The sequence below is a fragment of the Talpa occidentalis genome, unplaced genomic scaffold (genome assembly GCF_014898055.3).
Source record: "Talpa occidentalis isolate TD23 unplaced genomic scaffold, MPIMG_talOcc4v2.1, whole genome shotgun sequence".
NCBI lineage: Eukaryota > Metazoa > Chordata > Mammalia > Eulipotyphla > Talpidae > Talpa > Talpa occidentalis.
In genome coordinates, this window is record NW_026555331.1 from 4848008 (window position 1) to 4862759 (window position 14752).

Genomic DNA, 14752 nt, shown 5'->3' on the forward strand with positions numbered 1-14752 from the left:
CCATAAATTATTTTTTAAAGACAATTTTTTTAGCATTTAATTATGAATTTCTGGCCATGAACACACACCACGGAGCGGGGCGTTGCACAAGCCACAGGAAGGAGGGGATGGTTGTGGCCGATGAAGGACTCCGATCCAGGGTAAACATATTTCTCAGATCAGTGAGAAAAAGAAGGAGATCTCAATAGAAAAATGAGCAGGAGATTCAACAATCATTTTGCAAAAAATTGTATCCAAAAGGCAACGAGTAAATAGTTATATTCTGTGATACCTCAGGATTGCACAGAGGCCGCCCAGGGACACGGGCCTTCTCCAGACCAGATCTGACTCCTTACAGATCGCCTGTGAGATGCCTGGACAGACCATCTTCTTGCCAGGGAGAGGGACAGACCACAGGGAGAGGGACAGACCATCTTCTTGCCAGCAGCCGTGTGCAGCTACCAGGGTGGGGAGCACAGCAGATGCCCACGCAGGGACAGATGCCACCACCTGGAGGGCGGGTGACAAGGGAGATCACAAAGGGGACGCGCCCGCCGGCCCAGGAGGCATATCGGGAGAAAATGACCAGCTAGATTCTTGGGTGGCCAGCTCAGGCTTCAGGCACATAAGCACAGTCTCTAGGACAGAAACGGCCTCCCCTCCTGTAGCTACCAGTCTCTGAAGGCTGGTGTCTGCCCGTAAGCGCCCCTGAATCACGATGACCCAGAACGCTGACTCTGTTTGGGGTCTTCTGCCCAGGAGGGAGCTGGAGCTGATGGTTCAGGGCAAGAGATGGAGCATTTGGGCGACACACACGGGAGGGAGCCTTGACCTCTCCATTCCGGCTGGACACTCCTGCGGCCCCGGGGGGAGAAGGAAGCAGCCTGCCCAGCATTCAATGTCCTCGCTGGCAAGCTCTTGTGTGACTTCACAAAGGAGGGCTGACTCACAGGGTTGCCAGCCGCCCCCCAACAGCCCTGAACACACTTTCTTGGGCAAGAGATGGGTGGAGATGAGTCTGCTGGTCTTGGTTGCTGAGGCCTCCCCGGGGTCTGAGCGGTGCCCGAGACGGCAGCAGCTTGCTAGGTATTTGGCGACTGGATGAAGAAATGACAACAATAAAAAAAGAGTTTTACTCCTTGCGTTGCACCCTGGTCAGAGCGGCAGCGCCCCTGAAAGTGTGCATTCTGGGCTCGGGAAACTGGGGCTCGGCTATCGCAAAAATCATTGGTAATAATGTCAAGCAACTTAAGAAATTTGCCCCCCTGGTCAAGATGTGGGTCTTAGAAGAAACGGTGAACGGGAGGAAGCTGACGGACATCATCAACGAGGACCACGAGAACGTGAAATACCTCCCCGGACACAAGCTGCCGGACAGCGTGGTCGCCGTCCCAAACCTCGTGGAGGCCGCGGGGGATGCAGACCTGCTGGTGTTCGCCATCCCCCAACAGTTCATCCACAGGATCTGCGAAGACATGGCGGGCAAAGTGCCTAAGAGGGCGCTGGGGATCAGCCTCGTCAAGGGCGTGGACAGCGGTACCCAGGACCTGAAGCTCATCTCCGACGTCATCCGGGAGAAGGTGGGCATCGACGTCAGCGTGCTCATGGGGGCCAACATCGCCAACGAGGTGGCCGAGGAGAGCTTCTGTGAGTCCACCATCGGCAGCAAAGTCAAGAGCAACGGCCTTCTTTTCAAAGAACTCCTGCAGACGCCCAATTTCCGGATCACTGTGGTGGACGATGCCGACACCGTGGAGCTCTGCGGGGCTCTTAAGAACATCGTGGCCGTGGGAGCCGGGCTCAGCGACGGCCTGGGCTTCGGCAGCAACACCAAGGCCGCCATCATCCGCCTGGGGCTCATGGAGATGGTCACCTTCGCCAGGATCTTCTTCAAGGGCCGGGTGTCCACGGCCACCTTTCTGGAGAGCTGCGGCGTGGGCGACCTGATCACCTCCTGCTACAGAGGCCGGAACCACCGCGTGGCCGAGGCCTTTGCCAAGACCGGGATGACCATTGAGGAGCTGGAGCAGGAGATGCTGAACGGGCAGAGGCTCCAAGGCCCCCTGACTTCTGCCCAAGTGTATCACATCCTCCAGCAGAAGGGGCTGCTGGACCAGTTCCCCTTGTTCACCGCCATCTACCAGATCTGCTACGAAGGCAAGCCGGCCGGGGAGATGATCACGAACCTGCAGAACCACCCGCAGCACAAGTAGAGGGTCACCCGCATGCCATGGGACCGTCTTTTGGGTTCCAATAAAAACGGGGACTCGGCAACATGAGATTTTCGTGACTGTGGCCGTCACCTGGGTGTGTACGCAGTTTTGCAAGTTAGTTCTGAATTTCAAGAAGCGTTTCACTGATGAAGACGCACGGGCTACCGACGAGGTGCACGTGTGTGACTATGGGAGTGATTGTTTCTCATCCTGAAGATGTTTCTAGAAATCAGAATTAAAAGTTCTATTTGAAAGTGGCTTTTGAAATTTGTCCACTGCGGTAACTTACAAGCTTGGAACTATCTCAGCTAAAATTTCAAAGTCTAACTCACATGGTTGATGTAAACATCCAACCAGCACTGAGAGAGTGGGGTGCAGGCGGGAGTGGGGTGCAGGCGAGAGTGGGTGCCCAGAGCCACACTCTGAAACCTGTGAACACTCCAGCATCATCCAGCCCCGCCCTCTTCTGTGCCCCGAGGTTCAGTGGCTTCTCTGGCGCTGACTATGCGGGTGAGAGGGGAGATCGTTACTAATAAGCCCCTCTCCATGTCCACCGCGGGGACCTGCATTGCAGCCACCAGAATGAGCTCCCTAAAGCCAAGGAGAGCTACTGCCCCCCTGGACGGCAGGGTGTAGGACTCCCTGTCTGCAGAAGCTAGGCGTGCGCCATCCTTGGGCACTGACTTCCTCCCTGTGACACCCTCACCGGCAGCCTCGCTGCCCAAGGACCACCCTGCTGGGCACACCCCGCTGGCCACCGGCGCTACCAGGGAGCCCGTGGAGACCTGCCCAGACCCCCGGGTTCCTGCATATTTGCACGGGCTCTCCCGCTAGAGGTTAGTTTAGGGGATGTTTTCCCATCTTCATCACCCCTCCGCTCCCGCCTAGAGCCCCTCACTTTAAAAAGTGTCTCAACTGACTTGACTTTTCGGGCAGGTTTAGAGAATGTGTGTGCTACCAAGAGGCAGCGCCGGGACCCGGGCCGGCTTGGAGTCTCCGCTCACCTCCCCACCCCCGACTCCCCGCGTGTCCCCCCCAGCAGACTCCGTGGCTAGCGGCCTCCGGGCTCGGGACGCCCCTGCGGAGTTTGAGTAAGACGAGGTTGGTCAGCGAATGCTGGGTCCTTCCCCTTGTACGTCTGGAGACCAAAGAGAACTGACCGCAAGCGTGGGCTGAAAAGACCAGCGGATGAAGAACGTCTTTAAAAGCGCTCGGCAGTTGCTGAGCTGGGCCCTGACCACCGGGGCTCATCCTTGGACCTGCGGGGGGCTCCCTCCTCGGCGAGCGCGCGAGTCGTCAGAAATGGCACCCCCGCTGCACCGCGCACGCCTGCAGAGGCCCTTCACAGCAGGTCTGCTCTGTCCGGACCTTTCGGGGGGGGGGTCCTGGGGGGTCTCCATGATTCCAGGGGCTGTGGGAGAAAGGGAGAAACATCCTGAAGGAGGCAAAGCAGGAGAGAAGGGCAGCAGACAGCCCCGAACAAGTGTCGTGGAAGCATGATTGACAGACAGCTGTGCTCCCCTAAGGGGCACATCCTGAGACGACCAGCTCCAGCCAAGAGACAACCGCGCCGCCGAGGTGGGCGTCAAGCGGGTCCATTGTTACTCGCAGCTGTTGGATGGGGCTCCTGCCCAGCCTCCTCCCGCCCTGCTGACCAGCACTGTCCCGAGGGCCCTGCTGAGGTGCTGAAAGCTGACTTCACCTCCTGGGACACCACCGTCACCCCCGGTGACAACATCACCTCCCGGGACACCACCATCACCCCCCCCCCACCCGTGACGGTCAGCCTGCCCCCAAGTCTCCTGGTCCCCGCCCCCAGCTGTGCCTCAGGCGAACATTCTATTTTCAGTCTTTTCTCCTCACAATGCATCCGGTGACCCCGCCTCTTGTCCAGGGCGTCAGCTGTATGGCGAGCTTGCATCATTCTCCGAAGGGGCCGTGCAGGTGAACCTCTGCAAACGCAGTGACAGCAGCCTCAGGGTCAGCGTCGTGAAGTGAACCACATTCACAGGCTCACAGACGTGTCTGTGCAAACACGCGCGGTGCCCTGGTCTGTAAGTGGCCACTGTAGCAGCATCTGAAACAAGTCTACAGATGCCATTAGCCCCTCTCGGGGATGGAGAGGCAGTGGTTCGCTGGACGCACACAGACGCAGCAGAAAACCCCAGGCAGCCCCTGTGCCCAGACTCCATCTTCCTCCTCCCAGGGCAGGAGCCACAAGGAGAGTCAGCAGGACTCCGGAGCCCTGCCCGGCCACAGCCTCACGCAGCTCACGCAAGATTATTTTTTTCAAACCATTTTTAAAGGCTTCAAGTGTAATAGGATACGCTAGTGCAGACTGAATTCTAAAATGCCCAAAGTGGGCTTCCCGGTGGCCTAGGGGTTGAGCCTCAGGCTGTCACCACGGCGGCCTGAGTGTCATCCTGGCCAGGGAGCTACCCACATGGCGCAGCAGACCTCTCCTGTCTCCCCGCTGCTCCCCTCAGCAGCGTATTTCAGTGGCTCTGCCTGTTCTGCTCCCCGCTCTGTCTCTGGTGAGTTCTTTCACCCCCTGCACCTCTGGCCTGTACCCCTGTTCTTCTAAGCAAAAATAAATAAAATAAATAAATGTTGAAAGTAAGAAACCATCCTTTGAAAGATGTAAATCCCTTCTATGCCCTAAGAGTAGACCACACTGAGCATTTTTAGAGCAGATTAACTTTGTTCTAGAAAACTTACTACTGGCCAAGCACACGTAGAGAATTTCTTGTCCTCGTGTCTTGGGGGAAATTTTTAATTCAGCAAAGTGACCCAAATGTGCTCCCTGAGACGCGGTGAGGAAGAAGTTGTGGTGCTGAGTTATAGGAATTAATTGGACGCAGTAATTAGATATAGAGGAAGAATTTTTTAGACTTTGTCGCTTTGGCTGTAGAAATGGGCCTTTTCTCTGCAGGCGGTTGGGTCCCAACGGCCTTAACGTACTCGGTGTTCTGGGAGGGTTGCTCCTCTCACGACAGCAGTTTTGAGGTGAGATCCCGAGGGCCCCAGGAAAAGTCCAAGACGCACAGGGTCACCTGAGGCTGGGGAGGAAGAAAGTGATAATCACCGCAGAGCTCCTGCCTGCTGAGCGCCAGCGGCTGCTCCGTTGGCCTCTAAGTTCACAAACAGGATAATTTAGACTTTTAATCACGCCATGGACCTACCCTTAACCCCAACCCAGCGGGCGAGCACGGTCAACTCAAAGGCCCTTAACGCACAGCTCAGCGTTCGGGACCTCCGGGCGCAGCGCGCAGAGCGATCTTCTCGGCATGATTTCCCATCTCAGCCGGAATGTGCTTCCCGGGCCCGGTGCGCCCGCAGCCCCACGCCGCATGAGCTTCCCGCGCGCCCCGGGAATGACCTGCCCCCTCTCCATTTCTCTTGGTCATTCACAGGGTACGTTAGGCACAGCTCTATGAGCGGCTTTCAGATTCCTCCTGCTCTGACTCTGGAGCCACACGGCTCCTTCCCCCGCGTGCCACATCCTGCTGCCACAGCGAGTCACGTTCCGGAAAACAGCGCAGAACGAGGCAGGAGAGCAAGGCGGTTATTCGAGTCTGCTCCAGCAAAAGTGCTAACATTAAAATCTAGATTTCACCTAGAAATCTAGGCTGGCGATGTGATTTTCGGCAGTTGAATCTGTCAACTTCAGTTCCCTCTTTATACACATGCAACTGACCCTCATAGCTCCTCTCAGAGTTATAAATATTCCCTATCGCGAGCGTGCAAACATCTGAGCACAGTGCCTGGTGCAGAAGCTGTGCTCAATCCCTGTCCACCGTCATCACCATCCCCGCCGTGGTAGCCTCACCCCCTCCAGCAGCAGCAGCAGCAGCACCAGCACCAGCCTCACTGAAGTGGAAAATGCCAGGCTGACCTGCTGATGAGCTGGAGTGGGATGCAGCCTGCAACTGAGAGTTTCAGGGAACAACTGATAAGCGCCCTCCAGGCCACACGCACCCTGATACATGCATTCCCAGCTGGCTGTGCCCCTTGCTTTAGCCAACAAATACTCTGTAGTCTAATTGCTCAGGGCTCAGACTTTGGGGCGAGATCTCCACTGGGCCTGCCGGGTAAATAAAGCTGGACCTTCCAGGAAAGTCTATATAAATTCATTATTTAATACAGGAGCTTCTTGCTACATGTGGTGATGGAGCATTTAAAATATGATGTAAAATACACACCAGATTACAAAAATTTAACTTTTTAAGTGTTAAAAAACTCATTAATAATTTATATTAATTCTAAGTTTAAATAGGTTCAACAAAATGCATCTTTAAAATTAACTTCAGTTTTTTTTTTTTTTTTTTACTTTTTAAATGTGGCTATAGGAAAATTAAAAATCAGTCTTGGGTCACACCGTACTTCTGTTGGATCGGGCTCTGGAGACCAAGGTGAGTTTAGATCTTAAACCTCCCAGCAGACTTCCCCTTCTGTTCGTGTTAGTGGAGTTCGTGTTCCTCTTCCTCAGCAGAGAGCGCTTCCTTGGGGCTAGCAGCCCCTGAGGACCACAGGTGCCCCCACCCCTTGCCTGCTGCTCTAAGACTTCCAGTTCAGTGATGGCAGTGGGCATCTCTGCCCGAGCCCAGCCACAGAGGAGAACAGTAAATATTTGACAATTACTTGTGCCAAAAGCTGTGGTTCTAGCTGCCCACCTTGCCCTGATGGAGCTTGTTATCTTCTGTCTCTGTTTGATGTGTCTTGTCATCAAGAATAATTTTAGACTGTATCAAATAATTTTTATTCTTTCATTAAAAAGATCATGTGATTTTTCTTCTTAATACTCTTACTTTGGTGAATGATATAGATAGATTCTAAGTTCTGAGCACATTCTAGTCCCGAGATAAACCTCGCTGGGTCACCTGCTATCCATGTTTCCAGATTCATTCCAGTGATATTTTGTTATGAATTTTTGTGTCTCTATCCCACGACTTCTCCTCTTCCCTTCCTGCTCGACATGTCACTCCTCTGTTTTACAAACCCCCAAATACCTTGGTTTGGTTTGCCTTCTAGAGTCATTATGTTTTAAAGAAAAAGGTATAAGATGATAAGTAAGATTTTTCATGTATTTAAATACATGTTTATAATATTTGCTGTTCTTTTATTTTTTGCATAGATCTGAGCTTCCCCCTATACCTCTTTTACCAGATCCTTCCCACATACCTCTCAGCAATGTCAAATCCCTGCTAATTCCCCCTCGGGGCTCTGGTGGGTCTGCTTTTAATTAGTGTTGTGCCACCTGCTTGGGATGCTTTGCTTCTTTACATATCATGAGGTTAATTTTTAGTATATGCTGGTTATTAAAAGAGAACAAACACAGATCCAAAGAAAATAATAATTATCCTCAGAACTTACTGGGCTCTGACTACTTGGTAAAACTCCAAAGACTTCTTTATGCTTTACTGCCCATCTGCCAAGTGTTTGAATCAAGGAATCCGTCTCTCTGGTTTACAGCGTGGCCCCAGCTTTGGGGGGGTCTTTGCTCCGCCATCCTGCTGCTGCTCCTGGTCTTTTGCTTCTGGGGTGATTCATCTCCTCTGGCTTCTTTGCCCCCGACCTTCTTCCACCTGCCAAGCAGAGAGAGCCTCATGCCCTGGAAGGGCTCGCTTTCCTGTCCTGCCGCCACCCTGACATGAGGATTAAACTCAAGAAAGGCCCCCTCCAACTTGGGAGTTCCGGGGCGCCCCGGGCGCTGCAGCCCTCAGCACACCACCCGGGCACTCGATGGGGCCTTACTGGAAAATGTCGGCCGGCGGCTCCCACCAGCTTTTCCAGGGCCCGAGGAATTCCAGTCCATCGCACCAGCGCCCACCTGGCCGCTCAAGGCCCCTCACAGCTTGCACTGACTCCTCCCCTGGGCCACGTCCTGCCCTGGCGCGTCCCAGGAGGAGAGGCGGGTGGGCTGTTCGTTCCTGCGAAGGGTTTGTCCTTCCCCAGCATTGATTTCATTCTACGATGCAGATCTCCACTGAAAGGTTTCTCATCATTTAGTTCATTCAGCTTGTTCTCAAGCTGGGGCAGGGGTGGGGGGTGGGGAGCAGCCTCCCGAGAGCTTCTAGAGCCCAACTGTGCTCAGAATGGTCACATCCTCATCGTCTTTGTTTTCCCTTAAATTCAGAAGCGGCGTGAGCCTGCCTCTAATCAATAACTCAGAAAACTAATTTGCGTTACGCTTTCAGATATTTAGAAATGGAGAATCTGTTTTGCCAAGCAGGCTTGTTTGATTGAGTCATTAATAGGATCCCAGGCTGGCAGAACAGAAGTCAGAGGGACAGAGGCCACCCCCAGTCTTCAGAGCACAGAGGCTCACCCAGAGGAGACAGAGGACGCATCCCAGGGGCCAGGGATGAGGGACCAGGCGCCAGCGTCAGAACTCTGACTTACAAGCGTTTGTTTTCCACTTGGAAATCCTCGCCTCTTGCAGCGTCAGCCCCTCGTTGGTAACACGTGGGCGGCGGCGGTGATGGATGGCCGCCCTCCTTGCTCAGCGCGCCTGCCAGCATGTCCCAGGGCGGCAAGGGCGTGATCTGTGTCACAGCATCGAAGGGCCTCTTCTGTTTATGCTCAAGCTTTGCCAGACCATGCCCGGATCTCCAGCCTGGGAAAGCACGCGTGCTTATCCTTAAGAAAGAGAGAAAGACCAAAATAAAACAACTCTTTATTTACCCTTCACCCAACTCAAACGCGCTCATGTGAGCTCTTTCTTTTTTCTTTTTTTTAAAGATTTACTTACACATGCATGCATACAAGAAATGGGGTGCAGGCCAGAGATGCGGGGGGGCGGGGTGAGAAGATTCACCAGCGACAGAGAGGGGAGCAGAACAGGCGGATCCACTGAAATACGCTGCTGAGGGGAGCAGTGGGGAGACAGGAGGGGGCTGCTGTACCAAGTGGGTAGCTCCCTGGCCGACCGGGGATGGAACTCGTGCTGCAGAGGCTGCAGACAGCTGGATAGCGCTGTGTTTAAGCCCTGCGCCACCAGGGAGGCCCCCGTGAAGTATTTCTTAGGTATTGTCAAGGATGATGCAAACATTGCAGTGGCCTGGGTCCTCCCATCCCGAGCCGCCCCCCACGCAGAGCCTCATCGCCCATTCTCACCACTGTTACGGGCTCACATTTTATCTGTGCTTTTATTCCCTCAACATATGTTTACAGTTTTCCTAGCATGTGCTAGCACACTCCGCTAGACACCAGCGTATGGTAATAAGAAGATATCCGTGATCTCTGCTGGCGTGATGGAAGCAGATAAGAAATAGTTGGCAGAGCAGCAAACGGAGATACTTAGGAAATCCAGAGCCAGTACAGCCGCGCAGGCAGAGCGGCGGAGGCCGGCCTCGGAGAAGGTGCCCGGGGCACGCCTCCCAGAACTGAAATCTGAACATGCCAGAGAAGCAGACATTTTAAAGAGAGCGGTGAGGGTGAGGTGGGAGGAGACGAGGCCCTGGACAGGATCCTGGGCAGGGTGCCCGGCCACTGACCGGCAGCAGACTTGTGGGGGGAGGGGCGGGTGGGTGCCAAGCCCTCGCCAGGGCCTGGGTAGGGGAGGCAGGCGGGGTCTACCACGGGGCAAAGTCACCAGGGGGTTTAAGCGAAGACCGGAGGCCAATGCCAGGCTTAGAGTGCCGTGAGGTGCAGGCACACGTGTACAAAGCACGTTGGCACTAAAAGAGGGTGACATTCACAGACACGGCCTTTTATCAGGGAGAGAGCCCAGCCGCTGCAGGAGGATGGGGCTTCTCCATGAGTGCTCTCCTGCCCCGCGCGCAGGGCCCGGCCTTGCCTGACGGTTACAGACTGGGGCAGGCTCTGCGCAGCTCCCCCAGCCGTCACCATGTCCTCCTTGAAGAGGGGTGTCACTCAACGGTGTCACGTTCGTGTGATGGGGTTTGCTTATGCCAGTCATCATCTGTGACCCCCTACGTGGCCATCCAGCCTGCACATCTTGGGTTCGTCACGCCCTGACCCTGGGCCCCTGCACAGAGCTGGGGGAGGGACGGGGCCGGCATGCTGTGGACATCCTCACTGAGCTTGGGGTACTCCCCTGGTGACCCAGACACCCGGTCCCCACTTGCTTCTCCCTTCCCCTCTGTGCTTCCGAGTCCGCATCTCAAAGAAACCCTTCGGCTTTAACATCCTGTGACTTTAAATAAAAAAATCTGACATAAGACAGTTGTGGGGGGGAGAGTCTGCCTTGACCCCTGAGCTCTGGAACGCTGCCAAGTCCTCTTCCCAGCAGAAAATATCGAGACAATCAATGTAATGAGGCCCACTGATCTCAGAGAGGTCATCTCCGACAAAAGAAGGGGAATAATTAAATAATACTGTAGTTACAGATTCTAAGGAACTAGGAGGTAATTTGGTCCGACGCCCGTTGATAATTTGCTAATCCTCACAGCGCCACCTAGTGCCCCTCCGCCTGGGCGTCGCTGGCGGGGGAAGGCTCTCGGCCTCTGCAGGGCGCGTGCAGCTGGCCCTGCGCTTGCCGCTTGCCGTTTGGGTGGGGAGAGAGAAACCCGCTGTGAACTGGAAACATCATTAGCATCTAATGCACCTGATCTAGCAAACGTCACAGCTCACCCCCACTACGCTAGAGAAGATCTGTTTTTTCCAGGTGCCTCACAGCCACAATGTCTGCTGGGACCTCAAACTGTGGTCCCTGCCCTGGGGACCCTGTTCCGGCAAATGTAACCCCTAGAGGGGCCTCCCTGTTGGTGCAGGGGTTAAGTTGCAGCACCATGAAGCTATCTGCAACTACTGCAGCTGCAGCACAAGTTTGATCCCCGTTCAGGAAGCCGATCCACAGGGCGCAGCAGACCTCTCCTGTCTCCCCACTGCTCCCCTCAGCAGTGTGTTCCAGTGGATCCGTGTGTTCTGCTCCCCACTCTGTCTCTAGTGAATCCTCTCACCCCACGCACCTCTGGCCTGCACCCCAGTTCTTGTATGCATAAATAAATAAATCTTTTTTTTAAAAAATGTAACCCCTATAACCTGAGTGGCAGCAGCCCGCACCGGGGAAGACCCTTCTCCCTAGGGCTCAGTCAGATACAGGCTGGTGGTGGCCCCGGTTGTGTCTGGCGTGAGGTCTCTGCAAACAAGGGTGCTGGCGGGCAGGTGAAGGAGGCAGATTCCTTCTTTGAGGAATTAGAACAGTCCGAGGGACTCCTGATGAGGGGACCAGAGTGGAGATTCGCTGTCCAGAGCATTGTGCTTGCTGGCCCCAAGCCCAGCGCACCTTGTCCTTGGATCTGGGCGTAGTTTGCATCTTAGATCCAACTCAGCTCCTGAGCATCTGGAAGATGCACCCTGCTTGGCGGGTAAAGAAATGTTAGTCTCATCGGTGTCAGAGGCATGGACAGGCTTTCGTAAGATACATCGCCAGGCCCTTGAAACACACACAACTTCCATCTCTCTCTTCACATGTTGGAGTGACAGAGGCTTCTGGGCTCCCCCGGCAGCACTGGCCATTGGCCGCAGGTCACATGAACGGCGCCGTCTCTGACCAGCGCTGCTGCAGTCCTAGGTTTTCCCCCAGTGCCACCACTTGCGGCACAGAATCTCCACATCTAAACATGCATGGGGGCTTGGCTGGATGCCCCCCTCATCTTGTCAGCACAGACGGGGGCCTTGGAGGCCTGCTTTCCAGGTCACGGAAAGCGAGGGTCCCAAGGGACGGAGCTCAGACTGGGGCTTCAGTCTGTGGGACACCCGCGCTGCCCCCTGCAGGGGTGTGGTGAGGCCTGGGCTTGCTCTCCTCAGGTGCTTCGTGATCTGGGTGAGGGGACTGTCGTCAGGGTGGGCGTCACCCACGTGAGGCCGGGCAGCTGGCCCAGTCCGCAGAGGGAGTCGGAGGAGACTGCCCCCTCGTTTTTCCCAGTGCAGCTGTTTTAAATCCACCTGATGTCTAGTTTCCCAGTTCAGGAACCCCAAATCCTACACCCCGCCCAGCAGGCCCGCAGCGGGCACAGCGGGGGCTGCCCCGGTCTCACTGGTCTGTGCGAGGGTGGGTCTTGCCGCTTCTCTGAGGACTGAAGTGTGTCTCTGGGACAAGCAGCTCAAGACCCGGTGCCTGTCCCTTCAGCAAGGGCGGGGGTGCTCTGCCTTCTCACTGGAAAGGAAGAAGCCCTGAGACCTGGACAGACAGGCGTAGGCGGAACGCCGCGAGCTTGGACAAACGGCTCTTTTCCCACCCAAACTGGAGAATATTGGCAAGGAAATGCATCTGGAAGCCTCGACCTTATCGACAAATGCTGCAACTCGCGCTACAACTCACGCATGCACAGAATGACCGGCCTTGAGCTGAGTCCCAGGCTGCCTGGAGCCAAGAGACTCCAAACGCAACAGAGGGGGACTCCCTAGCGCCAGGGGCCCAGCACAGAAATTCAGCGCTGCGGTCATCTGAAGAAAAGCCTTGCTCTACGCATAACTGATGCGCTCCAGCCAAGCCTCCAAGCCTCGTCCTTTGTGCGCTCCTGAGCCAATAAAATTTAACTCCTTTGTTCTCAACCCTGGTGGGTCCACAAAGCCTATGTAACCTCATTCCTGTTCTCAATTAGAAAAGCAGATTTAGGTTTTATTCTTGCCTTATTGCCAATTGACTTGCAGTAAATTAAAAACAACAACAACACTTTTTCTTTCTCATAACCTGGTGTCACAGTAACTGGCTTCTCTGTATGTCAGGCAGCAAGTTCTTTCTAGGTAACACATAGTAGTACCCCTGTTTTCCTTTACATCGTGTGTCTACGTAGCCTGCCAACCTAGCCTGTAGATTTTGGACTTGCCAGCCTCCATCATTGGTGCCAGATAATTGGTCTAACCTTATATCGGATGTTTCTAGCAGGGTATTTTGGGGTGAGATTAGCATTCAAATAAATGGACTTGGAGCAGAGCAGACTGCCCTCAGAAGCTTGCCCTCTTTACCCAAGGCCAGTTGAAAACTTAAATAGAATACGCTGACTAAACTCTCCCAAGTGCAAGACAATTAATTCTCCAATGCACAGCCTTTGGACTTCTTCCACATCGGCTTTTGCTGGTTCTTGAACATTCTGCCAGTGTTTGGACTGGAACAGCACCATTGCTCTCCTGGGTTCCTAGCCTGCCAACCAATCCTGTAGATTTTGGACTTGCCAGCCTCCATAATTGTTGAGCCAATTCCTATAATAAATCTCTTTCTATTGGTTCTGAATTTCTGTAGAAAGACTCTGATAGCCGTGTCCATTGCATGCATGACGCGTGTGCACGTAACTAGGCACATTACACATTGGTGGTGTCTGGTCTCCCTCGTGTCTTCCTGCTTCCTGCAAGTCCCACTCAGAAGTTTCTGAAAGTCTTGCACTTCCTTGACTCCTTTGCTCACACTGCTTTCTAGAATTTTCCTTCTCCTTCTGAACCTGTCATATTTTGGTCCTTCTCTTTCCCAAACACAACTCTGTTAATTTTTCATGAAGCATTCACTGAAGCTTCCGAGCCAAGATGAGTCTCTCTTTTGTAATGTCTCCCATTTTATTTTATTCCAACACTGATTTTCCTTTCTTTTCTCCTGTCAGTCAATGCCACGAGTGATGTGGGGAGATAGTTCTCTGGGGAAAAGCTCCACACTAGGAACTGGAAAGTGCCTGAACGAGACTATCTGTCTCCCAGAGAGGACAGAAGAAGATGAATATGTAGCAGGAAGTCCAGGCGGCCTGCAGCCCAGGGTGGTCTGAGTCCTCGGACGATGGACAGTCACACTGCTCAAACTCCGCTCCTTCAACGCTAGTTTTCAAAAACGTTTCTAGCTCTTCTCTTCCTTTATTCTCAAATGAACCCCATGAAGTTGCACTCCATAAAGGCCAATTCAACAAAAAGGAATAGAGCTCCAAATGGCTCTGAATGTCCTGTAAGTTGGTTTTCTTGCTGGGATCCTTCATGGTAGCAGGAGTTACCAAGCTCAAAGCAATAGGGAAGGATTTTGCCTGTGACATCTAATTGAAGTCAGGGAAGGATAGTGCCCAGAAATAATTATCTGATTCATTCCTACAAAACTGACATTCAGAGACAGGAAATGACTTGAAAGGTGACTCACCCCCTCATAAGGGGCAGAAGAGGGAGAGGAGTCACTTGCTGGTCCTTGGTGCCTCTTTGCTGCACCACACCCCCTCATCCCACCCCACAAATTGAAGCACTGCTTGGTGTCGAGAGCGACAATGGTAACTGATGCCCAAGAAGGCTCCAGCTTTTATTTTACTAAGATCTTGCAAGCGCTGCTCCCGCAGCCCTCTCTGCCTTTCCCCTTGGCACCCCTGAGCCATGGCCTTTGTCTTCCTTAACTCTTCAGCCCCTTACATCACGGGTGCTTGGTTTCCTGGGAAACCCCGCCCCCATCAATTCCCAGCAGATGGATGCATGTCATCGGCTCCCAAGGGTGCGCTCTGGGTGTCCTTCCCGGTGGCTTCACCTCTAGCCCCGTCGGCTCCATGTCCACGGCCCCCCTCTCGTGATCTCCAGCTATGCCTCTCCGTGTGCTTCCTGGGTGTCCCCTAGTCAGGTCAGACTCGGCTCCATTA

At 53.9% G+C, this 14752-nt stretch overlaps 1 protein-coding gene across 1 annotated transcript; it reads left to right on the forward strand.

The window, feature by feature from the left end:
• The first annotated feature begins 947 nt into the window (after nt 1–947).
• On the forward strand, nt 948–2445 carry LOC119241553 (glycerol-3-phosphate dehydrogenase 1-like protein). The gene has a single exon (XM_037507319.2). The coding sequence runs from the start codon at nt 1089–1091 to the stop codon at nt 2190–2192; it is 1104 nt and encodes a 367-aa protein (XP_037363216.1). The 5' UTR covers nt 948–1088; the 3' UTR covers nt 2193–2445.
• Nucleotides 2446–14752: the final 12307 nt, after the last annotated feature.